This window comes from Humulus lupulus, chromosome 2 (genome assembly GCF_963169125.1).
Source record: "Humulus lupulus chromosome 2, drHumLupu1.1, whole genome shotgun sequence".
In the NCBI taxonomy this organism is placed as follows: Eukaryota; Viridiplantae; Streptophyta; class Magnoliopsida; order Rosales; family Cannabaceae; genus Humulus; species Humulus lupulus.
The window spans coordinates 264,398,569-264,412,031 of NC_084794.1; the positions used below are offsets into that span (position 1 = coordinate 264,398,569).

General features: G+C 37.8%; 3 protein-coding genes across 3 annotated transcripts; 2 read left to right on the forward strand and 1 right to left on the reverse strand.

Moving 5' to 3' along the window:
- Positions 1–508: 508 nt before the first annotated feature.
- LOC133819347 (inactive beta-amylase 9) lies at positions 509–3,539 on the forward strand. Its single transcript, XM_062252561.1, has 3 exons — positions 509–988; positions 1,749–2,231; positions 2,332–3,539. The coding sequence occupies exons 1-3, from the start codon at positions 743–745 to the stop codon at positions 3,226–3,228; spliced, it is 1,626 nt and encodes a 541-aa protein (XP_062108545.1). The 5' UTR covers positions 509–742; the 3' UTR covers positions 3,229–3,539.
- Positions 3,540–3,765: 226 nt separating this feature from the next.
- On the reverse strand, positions 3,766–7,119 carry LOC133819348 (tubby-like F-box protein 3). The gene is made up of 6 exons (XM_062252562.1): positions 6,474–7,119; positions 5,240–5,327; positions 4,972–5,101; positions 4,703–4,882; positions 4,101–4,581; positions 3,766–4,005 (listed from the first exon to the last, which is right to left on the reverse strand). Exons 1-5 carry the CDS (start codon positions 6,786–6,788, stop codon positions 4,110–4,112), a joined length of 1,185 nt encoding a protein of 394 aa, XP_062108546.1. The 5' UTR covers positions 6,789–7,119; the 3' UTR covers positions 3,766–4,005; positions 4,101–4,109.
- A 4,742-nt stretch (positions 7,120–11,861) lies between these two features.
- LOC133816669 (uncharacterized) lies at positions 11,862–13,082 on the forward strand. The gene is made up of 2 exons (XM_062249036.1): positions 11,862–12,336; positions 12,409–13,082. Exons 1-2 carry the CDS (start codon positions 12,271–12,273, stop codon positions 12,796–12,798), a joined length of 456 nt encoding a protein of 151 aa, XP_062105020.1. The 5' UTR covers positions 11,862–12,270; the 3' UTR covers positions 12,799–13,082.
- The last annotated feature ends 381 nt before the right edge of the window (positions 13,083–13,463 follow it).

The following is a 13,463-nucleotide window of genomic DNA, read 5'->3' on the forward strand; positions in this document are numbered from 1 at the left end:
TTCAGAATCCAAAGGATTCAAATTTATAATTTTATAATTTTATAATATATACATATATATATATATACCACTAACCCCGTTATATAAATTTATAATATAGTTATAAATAGGACAATTCAATTATTTATTTTATTGGCATTTAACACGTATACACTTACACAATCAATCACATGGCCCAAACTTTTTTTATTTTTAAATAATAAAAAAATATCTAATCCAGTTTTGGATAAAATTGAACTGAAACTTATCTTTTCCATTAATATCATCACAAAAAAAAAAATTAAATTCCAGTTAAAAATGACAATATATGCATCTCAACTTGGTGTCCTTAGATGAATGACACGTGGCCAATTCTGATTAGTCCTTTTTAAAAACAGTAAAAACAATGTGAAAATCCAATGGTCCCGGAAAAAAAGCGCGTCTCAGGACCTCAGATAATTATTTATCTATTTTAAATTACTTTTATTTTCTATATATATATAGCCATGGGGCCTCGGTTTATCTGGGCTCAAAAAAATATTAAGATCAAAAAAATTCTCTCCTGTTTTCTTCGTTTTCGTCTCAATTTTTCGTGAATTAATATATTTTTTTTCCCAGAAAACAAAAATCATCATACTCTTTATTAAGTTGTTTGTTTTCTGGGAAATTTTTTGGAGGTGATTTAGATCCAAATCTGATTTCGGTTTGCGAAAAATAAAATTTTGATTTTAGAAGGAAAAGTAAGAAAATTTTTGTAAAAAAAATGGAGGTTTCTGTGATTGGTAGTTCGCAGGCGAAGAGTGAAGCGACAGAATTGGCTTACAGAGAGCTTGGGTTTTGTAGCTCGAAAGGTCAGAGTCTTAACGTTGTTGGTTTGAGGAGCAGGGTATGTTTCGATCAGGTTGGAAGGTGGAAGAACAACACCAGGCTTCGATTTACTCCTAAGGCTGTACAGTCGGAACCTGTACGGTCTAAGGAAGTTTCTGGGCGAACCCGAAAGTCTAAATCGGTGAGTGATCATTAATTGTTTTGGCCTGTGAGAAATTGGAGATGAGGGTTTTTTTTCTTTATTTAGAAAAAATAGAGTATTATATATATATAATTATCTATATTGTTTGACATATTTATTTTCTTGCGAACCAAACAAGAAAAAAAAAATTGTAAAATAAGTAGTACAAAAACAGAGCCTTGTATTTGAATTTCGTTATTGTTGTTATTATTAATTATATTTGTTTGTGGTTTGCCAAATTATTAATTTTATATTAAATTTCCTTCGATAAACATTTGATTTAATTTCAGTACATTTCAAAATAATAATAATAATAATAATAATAATGATATCAGAAGCAACTTTCTTTCTTTAAGTAGAAAATTATACTCTTTTTGCTTTGTGTGCTGTTCTTTATGTTTTCTATTTGGGAACTGGGGGATTATTGACTGCAAAATTGGTTATGGAGAAAGGCCCAAATTATTTATATAATGATATTCATTTTTATTGTTATTATTATTTTAAAATTAGAGATTTGATAACGATAAGAAGTTTGAGCTTAATAATTTTTAGAGACTTTTTTTTTTCTAAGAACTTAAAACATCTGGCTGACTTTTTATCTCTTATAGGGATAGGAATTGCCTTATAGAGGAAATTTTATATAGTTACTCAAAATTGGTGCTGAATTTTTTATAGCTTCAAAATCCTACCGATCGATGCCCTTTTTACTATAAATGGGTCTAGTTTATAATTTACTGAGTGTCTGTTGTGTACTTTGCAGCTTAATGGCATAAAGTTATATGTTGGGTTGCCCTTGGATATAGTTTCAGACTGCAATACTGTGAACCATGCAAGAGCCATCACTGCTGGACTAAAGGCTCTGAAGCTTTTAGGCGTTGAGGGTGTTGAGCTCCCTGTTTGGTGGGGGATTGTTGAGCAAGAAGCTATGGGAAAGTATGAGTGGTCGGGGTACCTGGCTGTTGCAGAGATGGTTCGGAATGCAGGTCTCAAGCTCCATGTCTCACTCTGTTTCCATGCCTCTAAACAACCAAAGATCCCACTCCCAGCCTGGGTGTCTCAGATTGGTGAATCCGAGCCAAGCATCTTCTTCACAGATCGATCAGGGAAGTGTTACAAAGAATGCTTATCACTGGCTGTAGATGAACTTCCTGTTCTCAATGGAAAAACCCCAGTTCAAGTTTACAATGACTTTTGTGAAAGCTTCAAGTCTTCATTCTTGTCTTCCATGGGTTCCACAATCCAGGTAAGAATAAGAATATAGATATTGGGATATTTTAAAGAATTTATATTGTTTTGATATGTGTTCTGACATTGTATATGGCTTTTGTTTTTGCCAATTTCAGGGTATTTCCATTGGCTTAGGACCTGATGGTGAGCTTCGCTATCCTTCTCATCATCAGAAAGCAAAAGGCAGTAAAATCCCTGGTGTTGGAGAGTTCCAGTGCTATGACAAGAACATGCTTGGCAATCTGAAGCAGCATGCTGAAGCAACTGGGAACCCTTGTTGGGGACTTGGCGGTCCTCATGACGCTCCCACTTGTGATCAGATACCAACAACAAACGCTTTCTTCAAGGACAATGGTGGATCATGGGAATCGCCCTATGGCGACTTCTTCCTCTCTTGGTATTCAAACCAGCTCATAAATCATGGGGATCGGCTTCTTTCTATGGCTTCTTCTGTTTTTGAGGACACTGAAGTGGAAATTTCTGGTAAAGTCCCACTTGTGCACTCATGGAACAGAACCAGGTCTCACCCTTCTGAGCTGACTTCTGGGTTTTACAACACATGCCTTAGAGATGGATATGAAGAAGTTGCACAGGTGTTTGTAAGGAATTCCAGCACAATGATATTGCCAGGAATGGACTTATCAGATGAACACCAACTCCGTGGTTCACTTTCAAGTCCTGAGTTATTACTAAAACAGATTAAGAAAGCTTGCAGAAGGCATGGGGTTGAGATTTCTGGACAGAATTCATCAGTTTCAGGTGCTCCCGGGGGATTTGAACAGATCAAAGGGAACTTATTGAGTGAGAATATGGTGAACCTGTTCACTTATCAGAGAATGGGCGCTTATTTCTTCTCACCTGAGCATTTTCCTTCATTCACAATGTTTGTCCGTAGTCTCAATCAACCACAGCTACATTCAGATGACTTGCGTAGGGAGGAGGAGGAGGAGGAAGAAGCTGTTGAGGCCATTCCTATGTCTTCAGATTCAAGCATCAACATGCAAGCCGCTTAAGTAAGAATTAAAAGAACTTATATATTTATAGTCATGTAAATATTGAACGTATTACATCTTATATCATTGTAATGAAGAGCTTTTATTAGACAAAAACTTGACAAGGGGTTAGCCAAATAGCTAAGCACTTTCTAGTTTTTCTTTGGAAAAAAAAAATCATATTATGTAATATACACTTGTGTGTATATGAACCATTATAAGCCTGTCCATTTTTATAAGGATGACGTTTATATACTTGTTTATGGTGTGGGACTTCATCTTCATTAACTTTATTTTATTTGTTGTTAATCAATTTTCAAAGTTGGATTGAAGTTTTGCTTTTCGGATTGGAATATATTGCCACTTGCAACTATTATTTCTTACAACTTTTCCCATGGTCCCGACCCAATTATGATCCTTAGCTTTGGCCAATTAACACATCAATATTTTCTGTAAAGTTTTCTTTATTGCTTTAAATTTGTCTAGACTCGTGAATACATTTGTGAGGAATGAATATGACAATGTTTGTACTAGCCTAGAATTTATGCGTCACACAAATCACAAGCAAAGCCAAATTTCTTTATATTGAAATATAGAGTTACTATGTACAAAAAAAACAAAAGCTAAAAATGTACAACAGATGATATAGATGATTATGTTCCCTAGTTTCTCGAATCCACTTTCGTTCCATGCAACTCTTCCCATGTAATGTAGACAACATCAAGTTTAATTTGGCCAGGTACAGCCCAGAAATAAGCTAACAGCCTCTTTCTCATGACCACCAAATCTTTGCTGATCCTGACAAGAAAATAAGAAAAATAAGGAAAATCTTCAGACAAGTCCATGAAAAGATACCAGTCATAAATTAATAACGAGTTCAAAGCAGTTCTTACTTGCATGTTTCATTCACAAGCTATCTTGGTGTCAAAGCTGCTGAGGCAGATAGCAAATGCTTGAAAAGCTGATATTGGGTATCGGTAATCCATGGTAAACAAGTCTTTCTCAACTTTTCCAAACTGGAGGATGATCTTCTCATGTTCCGGCCCAGGAGTTCCGTTCTCTGGAGAGGCCACCAACTGAAAGTTTTTCACTGAAGCAACTGTTACTCGCCCATGAAAGTTCAAGCACCAACACTGGAGCTGCTCGTGCCACCTAGGAGACTTATTTTTTAATACCATTACTCCATCTTTTTGACTGGCCATAGGCCCTGATGCGGAATTTTCTACGTGGTTGGATTTTGAACGGAAAAATGAGAGTGAAGGAAAGGAATCTGGACTGCTAACGGAAAAATCCCTTTGCGTGGGGGCGACACCACCAGGCTCAATTGCAGAGGAAGGAATGGCATTCATGATACACTGCATTCTCCTTGGACCCCTGTTTGTAATTGACAGAAAAGCTAGTTTAACATCTGGTTAATGATAGTATTACAGAAATAAATTGGTAGATGCTAACAGAACAGAAATTCTATATATTGTTGCAGAACATTAACTCTTACCTGGAACCCAACACATTTAACTCATATGATATGTGAGCCACAGGGTAGTTGCCTGCAGGAACTCGAGGTGACACTTGTTTCAAATTCACCAGCCTAGTAGAGCGACTCTTCGAAATCTTAGCTCCTGCATGAGGAGGCTGTCCATCAAAGATTGTGAACTTCGTCCCCAGAAAATTTGACCTATAGAAACGCAAATGAGAAAATATCAAATAAAAGCTGCAACAGTACTATGAATCAGGAAGACTGATATATCCATGCTTATTGCACACCTTAGTTTCCCAATGTATGCGCTGCTTCCCTTTGACATGTCATCACCATGCAACGAGATGACATAATCTGTGCAAGTGGCACGCCTACACTTGCGCGCGGCAAGAAGGAATTTTCCATCGTCAGCTAGCGCTGCCATGAAGGCAAGGCAAAAAAGAAGTTAATATCTTCATGGCTCAAACAAACAAAACCAACTATATGACAAAATAGTACATTCAATTCCATAGTCTATACACTCAAAACTCAGCAATTAAGGTAGCAAATGATCACCATTAGTCAAACTGAGAAAAAGGAGATAAGTTTGGGTAGAACGGATTCGTTTTATAAAGCATTTGAGAAGGCAATCCCTTGGGCCAGGCTGCGAGTGGAAAAGAAAAGAAAAACACTTGATCAGAGAAAATGAAAAAAGAAATGATGATTCTATAACAAACAATGGTTGACAAATGCCAAGATAAGACCAGAAGTAATTAACACAAGTGAGCTATTTCCCACAATGCATCATATGCCAACAAAAATAAATAAATAACTAAGTCACTGATTAGACAGGTGGAGGAAGCTAATAAGAACAAGTTCTCCACTTTAAAAGTAAAAAACTATTCATTATAGGCTCAAGCACTAGTGACATTGGCAGTGGTCCCCAAATGAACTTGCATAAACAATAAATGGAAATTGCTTTGTAATTTCCCAAATGAAATACAAAGATTAGGTCAGTGCCAAAATTCATCCGGAAATCACTAAGATTTTTAATTACTAACAAGTCTGCCAAGCTTCGCTAATAGACAAATTACTTGGATGGATGGATTCAATGTAAAATTCATTCTGCTGCAACAAAAGCAGGAAATTTCCACTCAAAGCCATCATTTGATGCTAGTGCAACAGAGATATTCCACAACCACTTTCTTAATGGTGGAAATTGGAGGTACAATGTGGCAAAATAAGCAGACATTCCTATGATTAGTGTTTCCATTTTTAAGAGCCCATAATTTCTCAAAGGGAGCTAAGAAAATGATCTGTCATGTCTCAATCTCAAGCACTAAATGAAAAACATAACAAATAAAAGAGAAAAAGGGGCTCTAGAGTTGAATCCATTTTTTTCACACTCCTGATCCTATTTTATAGTTTTATTAAAAATAGAAAGAAAAAAAAGACCAATTCAAAAATGATAACGCATATGATAAAATAGAAAATTTTCAGCAAATGGGAAAAACAAATTACATCATTTCCCCCTAATAAAGTTATTTTCATTAAAACCTGTACTAGCATATTATTGTTCATAACCATATTCAAATCCAGCCCCTAAATCAATAGCTTGTTTTTTTTCTTCTTTATTTCACAGAATACTTTACAAACCCAAAACAAATTCAATCCAAATCCAAATCCAAATGCACATGAAATTAATAACAAAATGATAAGAAAAAAACAACAAAAACTGAAATCATGAAGTCAAGATCAGATTTTCTTTTTCTATTTTTAGGGAGGAAAAACAAAAAACAAAGAAACAAACCTGTTTGACTGAGATGGGAAAGGTCAAGCTTCCAGAGAGTTCAGGAGTCTTAACGATCTCCTTAGTAATCAGTCTCCAGCTCCGGCAAACTCCGGCGCAGGCGACGACGCTCTTTCTCGGCGGCCAGGAAGTCTCCGAGGCTTCAATTCTCATAAGCACCTCTCTAAGTAGCTCCTGAGGCATGTTCGCCCAACAACTCTGGCTCAACCCATCCACCACCGCCGCCGCCCCGGCCGCCGCAGATGATGATGCGTCCTGCACTACCCTCTGCGACCTTGACATCCTCATGTCTTGTATTATACTCCTAATCGACATTTTTCTTCTTCTTCTTCTTCTTCTTCAACTTTTGTTCGCAGAAAAAACCCACATCCAATATGTGCAGGATCACTTTTTTATTCTATAATCGTCTTCCATCTTGTTTCCCGGAAAAACCCATATCCACTATCTATCTATACAAACAGAGACACACACACATATTATATATATATATATATATATATATATGTTAATCAATATATCGATATGTTTTGCTTGTTTTAGGTGGAAAATTTGTTTTGGTGGGGTGAGAGAGGTGAGGTGGGATAGGGAAATTGAGAGTTGCTTTTGAGATAGGGAATGGAAGATACAAATAATGATAACGAATGAATGAAATGTATGTTATAATGTTATGTTATGTTTGGTTCTTCAAAAATATGATTTTTCTTTTATTTATTTATATTTTTTACATTAAAAATCAAATTTTTAGTAATGGTAATACTGTATTTTTTTTATTTTTAGTTGGGTGAGAAAAAAAAAGTTATATTGGGTCTTTATTGGAGTGCGGTTGGTTTCTGATTTTGTTGCTTTCTAATTCGATCTACAACATTAACACGTGTCCAAAATACCAATGGAGCATAATTATGATGTTGAATTGAGTTTGTATAAACTTCATTAACCAAAAATTAATATTTTAAGCTATTACTACCTCAATCATATCATTGGATAAGTGTTAAAATAGTAATTTGAGGAATTAAGTGGTTAAATTTTTAATATTTAAAATTATTTATTAAAAAAATTTCACTCAATAAATTTGGAGATTTTTTTTATATAAATGGCATTAATTATTAATATTAGACTAAATGAAAACAAGTGTTATAGATTTGTTATTGGCAAGAATCACGATGCTGCATCTAAAAATCAATTAGTGATTAGTAAAGTTATACATGTTTTTATTAATGACTCAATATTTTCACATATTATATGTGGGACATCATACTCCTATATCCCCTCAAGATGTTGGTGATTTTTTGCTCACCAATCTTGAATCACCTGATCACAAGTGACCTTTTTCAGCTTGCTTATTTTTTTTGGATCTCAAGTGTGTTTTTTACACTATGCAAATCTCGTGCAGCTTAGCTAACTATTTTGATCCCAAAGTGTCTTATTGCATTATGCGGAACTCAAGCATTTTTAAAGTTGGCTTACTCTTTGGATCGGTGTGGATCGAATGCCCGCTAGGGAATTGACATTTTATATTACCTTTTAAAAAAGTTTGAGGGAGTAACTTGTAAATAAATATGAAATCTTTCTTTTTCGAGGAAACAAAATTTATGAAATCTTCTTTACACATAAAATAATACCTTAAAATATACATATTTATATGTAAAATGAAAAAAGGTCTCTCCTAGATACAACAACATGGTTTTATTTCCTTCTCTTGTGAAACCCGGAGACATTTTCAGTATTATTTTATAAATATTATTAAAATAATACTAATAATTTATTATTAAAAAAAACTAGCCATTAGAAATGTGAAAGAGTGAACCAAGATATTTAATGGGAAACTTGAAACTCTTTTCAAGTTTGGCCAAACAAACCGTATTTCAATTAATTTACATTAATTTTGGGGTTCAACTAGAAATTGAAAGAGAGAGACAGTGGTAGGTGACAATGAGATAGTGCCCCACCTATCAATTATGAAAAAGCTTGAACTTTTTTTAATTTCTCCTTCTTCTTCTTGTTATTATTATAATAATAATTATTATTATTTATTTATTTATTTAATTACTTGTTTTTCTTTAATTGAATCTGGGATGGGGTGGGTGCCACTGCCAATGCCCCTCAAGCCTTTCTTAATTAAATATCATTAAGTTTTTTTTTTTTTTTTTTTGATGAAAAAATATCATTAAGTTAAAAATCAGGGGTCTCAAACGATGGGCGAAGGTTTCTAAAACGCATTGCCACATACATAAAACGACAACCTCCTTTTTTTAAGTAAAAAACGACAACCTCCTTTATGTTAAGTAGGAAAAAGGTAGAATAAGATGGATAGAGAATTTAAGAAGAATGAGGAGTAGGATGGAAGTTGTTTGGTATTAGGGATAAAGTTGGAAGGATAGAGATGAAATTAACTATTAAAATTATCGTTTTATATTTTTAATATAAATATTTATTATTTTTTAAAATAACATATATATCATTTATGTTGACCCTCAAATTAGCCAACGACACAGAGTCAAGTATACGATAAGAAATTAGTACGATGCTTGAGAAAACAATCTAATGGAAAGTAAAGAACGCCAAGAATTATAGTGATTCGGCCCCAGTGATTGGTAATGACCTACATCCACTTGATACTATTATTAATGTTGAGCTTCAAAGGTGTGATCAAAGAACTAGGGTTCCTGAGTTTCACAGACCTTAGAAGGAGAAACAATACAAACGATGGATAATAGCAATACAATTCGGAAAAAGATCAAAAGATCCCCCCTTGAGCTATTTCTTGTATATTTACAGGCTCAAGGAGGGTTACATGAGTCAATTAATCATATATTTCCTTAATAAACGAATATTCTGATTATAATGAATAGATATTCTCGGATATTATTACAACTATACAAATTTACACATAAATAAACGGAGTATACGACCAGGCTGGTCGTATATAAAACTTGACATCCGCATATGGAAGTATCCCTGGTCGATAGGCGAGCAGCATCCCTGCCACGTGTCGGCCATGTGTTGAAAATTCTTGCCACGTCATCCACATCTGTGTTTTTTTTTATAAACATTTGCCCCCCAAGTTTATTTATTGCGACCAGCAATAAGTAAACTTAGGAAACTAACATTTCGTATGTCCCGCGAAATCTGTCAGAGTCACTCGTGCTTCCTCGAAAAAGGTGACATAATCACGTCCAATCATGCCTTTTCGGTTTCCAAGTAATCCTTCTGACGGCTATTACACTCCCTCATGCCTTGAAAAAGGCAACTCATGACTACCCATTTTTATCATATCTCAGCCATTATAAATAATCCCCAAATTTACTTTTTCACTTTTTACTCACCATTTTCTTGCCAAGAACCCTCAAGAACTTCATCTCAGAGCTCAGAAACTCTGAAGATCATCCGTCGCTTGTTCTGAAGATCCTCTGTTCGCACGTCCAAAGTTGCTTTATTTTAAAACCTCCGATCTTCATCTAGGTAAATTTCTTCAACTTTGAAGCTCTTTGACATGCCATGCATGCTGCTATACGCATGTTTTGAGTTCTGAAATTTTTCGTGTTCTTGGGTAGAAACGCATGAGGCTTGTGTGTATACCAATTGATGCTTGATAGGGTAGCGTAGTTTTGCTTTGTAGGAGTTAGGAGCCAGTTTGATAGTCAAGATCGTAAGTTTAGGACGTAAAATCGAAGTAAAAATTCGATTTTTAGGCTAGTTGAAAAACTGGGTTTTTCCCGCCTCTTCGGAGTCGAAAAAGTTTTTTTTCCAAAAAACTTTTTATTTCCATTTTTTAATCTGTTTTTCAAACTGCTCGCATAGAACTTAGTGCTTCTGTTAGAATGTTGCTGGTCATAGACGCGAGCAATGTTATTCCAACTTTCAACATAAGCTCTGATGTTGTGCGTCTTATCTCCTCCTTTCTCTGTTCGCAGCTTACATGCAAGATCCGTGGGGAGGAGAAAGACCTATCGACGACGATTTACTGGCTCAACTGCTTGAGGACGAAGAGCAACCATTGTCACTGATTCCTGACATCCCATTTTCTCGTGTCACTCCAAACACTTCACCTGTCCTTGCTCAAAATATGGCTCGAACTAAAACCAAAGCCCAGAAAAAGAAAACCCCCAATCCTTCACATCAGCCTGCTCCTTGGGCTGAAACTCCCTCAACCAGTGGTCGAGGAGAAAATGTTCCTGACCCCAATATCCAAAGACACGCTCAGCCCCGACATGCCACTCAGCCAGATGTTGAGTGGCATTTAGTACCTGAGAGCAAAGTGACGATCAGGATGATCGCCAACTACATCAGGAAGTATGGTCTCACGGGGGTGACCTTAGTCCGACCTAACCAAGACCAACGGGCGAACCTGCCCGGAGGCACCTTCAGCGCCTGGTCGAGGTTCCACATTGAGGCAGGAGCTACCTTGTCTCTTCATTCATTTTTCCATGGGCTGGCCAACTATTTCAGAGTTGCCCCTTTTCAAATAACTCCAAATAGATATAGAATGCTTGCGGCACTCTATATCCTGTACAGCCACAAAAAGTGGCCCGTGCCAACTCCTCATGAGGTTAACTACTTGTTTGACCTCAAGTCTAACCCCAACCAAGAAGGCACGGGATTTTTTCATTTCTGTCATCAGGAAACTGGGCGCACCTTCCTGACTGACACCACCCATATCTCGAATGTGGGGAGGTACTACCAGGAGTACTTCCTCACGACCAACATGATCGCGGACAACCTGGCCTTTGCTCAAGCAGGTAAAAACTTTATATCATTGGATGTTACTCTTTATTTAGTGTTCTTCTCCACATTCTCTTAAACTTTTAATGCCTTTCAGGCCCATGGCTGCGACCAGACCCAACTCCAGACATGGAGTTGAGATCAGCCCTCTTGGCCAGCATGACTGACGTAGAAAAAAGCGTCAAACATCTGGTCATAGAGGCTAACCTTAGGCTAGTTGGCCTCTTGGCCCCTCATCAGGACATGAGGGAGTCAATAGCAGGGAGTGCCACAGCCGAGGAAGAACCTGAGCAGCAACCACCAGTGTCGCCTCCTCGAAGGAGACCAACCGGGGTCACGATTAGGGAACCTGTTGGCGCACCACCAGCAGAGAGGCCCTCTGCCCCCTTGGGGAAGGGGAAAAAGAAGGCCACCGAGCCTGTCGAACACTTGGACAAGTCTTCAAACAAGAATGGTACAGCTATTTCGCTTTTAGATAGCTTTCCAATTCCCCATCACCTATTCGATGGGGTTGGCAATTTTAAATATGCTCCAAATTTAGGTCCAGACTTCTTCGTGTTAGAGAGTGAGTATAAGACTATTAGAGTCTATAGTATAGCGACCAGTAATAATAGCTCGGGTATTTGACTTTGCAATCTTTCTTTATTTCTTTTCCTGATGTAGTATACTTAGTCATTTATGCTATCTCACTGTTCGACATTTTGCTTCTTTTCCAGACACGGACTTCGTGAATGTGTTCGACATTTACAGCACTCCCGAGACTCCCGCGGCTCCCTCGAGCAAAAAGAAGGCAAGCAAGAGGCACCTTGGGGAAAGCAGCAAAGCGCCTCAAGCTAAGAAGCCTCGCAATGCAGGCCCCACGGAGGACGGGCCCTCAACCAATGCAACTCCACCTTCTCCTCGCGAGCAGCAGACTCCCCCTGCTCCAGCCGGATCGACTCCACCTCCAGCGGCCCCAACCGACCAGACTTAGTAGGTCGGTCCTGCTTCGACTAGGGGCAACATAACTAGTAGCGCCTTCAAATTGGTCAAGGACAGGGTCGCAAAAATTGTAAAGCACGACCGCTGCCGGGAGGCGATGGCTGCGACAGAGGCGATGGACGTCGACCTAATCTTAAACCGCGCCTTGAACAAGTTTACCAGTGTAAGTCATCTTTTTCTGCGAAGATAGCCCTTCTACACTCTATAGTTAGTCTAACTTCTGCTCTGACCGCAGGCAATGCTGACCCTTACTGTCAGCCGTCTCCGCTCAGGTGCTATTACCGAGCAGGCCAAATCTTTGGAGCAATGGCACGCTGATGAACTCAAATCTGCCACAGAGAAATATGCTAAACAACTTGCAGTGGTGCTTGAGGAGAAGAATAAACTGGCTGAGGAGTTGAAGAAGAAGCAAAAGTCTCTGGACAAAGCCATCGATCAGAGGGAGCAGTTCAAGGAGTCTAACCGCGTCAATTACCGTGCGACTAAACATCTCGAGGAGGACTTGGCTGCGAGCAAACAGGAGAATACAACCTTGGAGGGTCGGATTGAGGAGCTTGAGAAAGCCAATGCTAGCAACTTAGAAAGGTACAAGAATGCCACTCTTCAATGCTTCTACGATTTCTAGAAGCACAACCAAGGTGCCAACTTCGATTACCTTCCTGAGAATGCAAGAAACGCCGAGCTCGCTCGCTGTGCTGCTCGACTGGCAGAGGAAGAAAGAGCAAGGATTCCTGCTTCCCCTGAGATCTCGCTGGCCACTGGGATAGACGGGGCAGACAATGAGGCTGCAGACGTCGTCGATCAGGGCCTTCCTCAAGATCCTCCGGCTCCTCAAGATCCTCCGGCTCCTTAGTCTTTTTCTGCTTTTATCTTTTTAACTACACGACCTACGGGTCGTGATGTAAAGACAATATATATTTTTTATTGCTGCATGGACAGCTTTTACTTTTATTTGAACAATTACATCCGAGCAGCGACTGCTCGCGGTGTAAAAGGATACATTTTGATATTATAATATATTTGCATTTTATTATAATATCTGTTCGCATGATTGAACTTAGCATAGCACTTTGGTTTGATTTAACAAAATAAAAAAAATTTGAAAAATATTCTAAGTACCCTAGCATGCTTTCACTTATTTTGCTCATGTGTTTACATACCTTTTAATGATATGCTTTGCTTACTTGTACCTTATATGCCCCCAAGTGATCGAGGAGATTTAGGTCCTTGGTCACTTGCCTTGACCAGAACCTGTTTGAACATTACTGCTCGTAGCAATATGATTAGCCT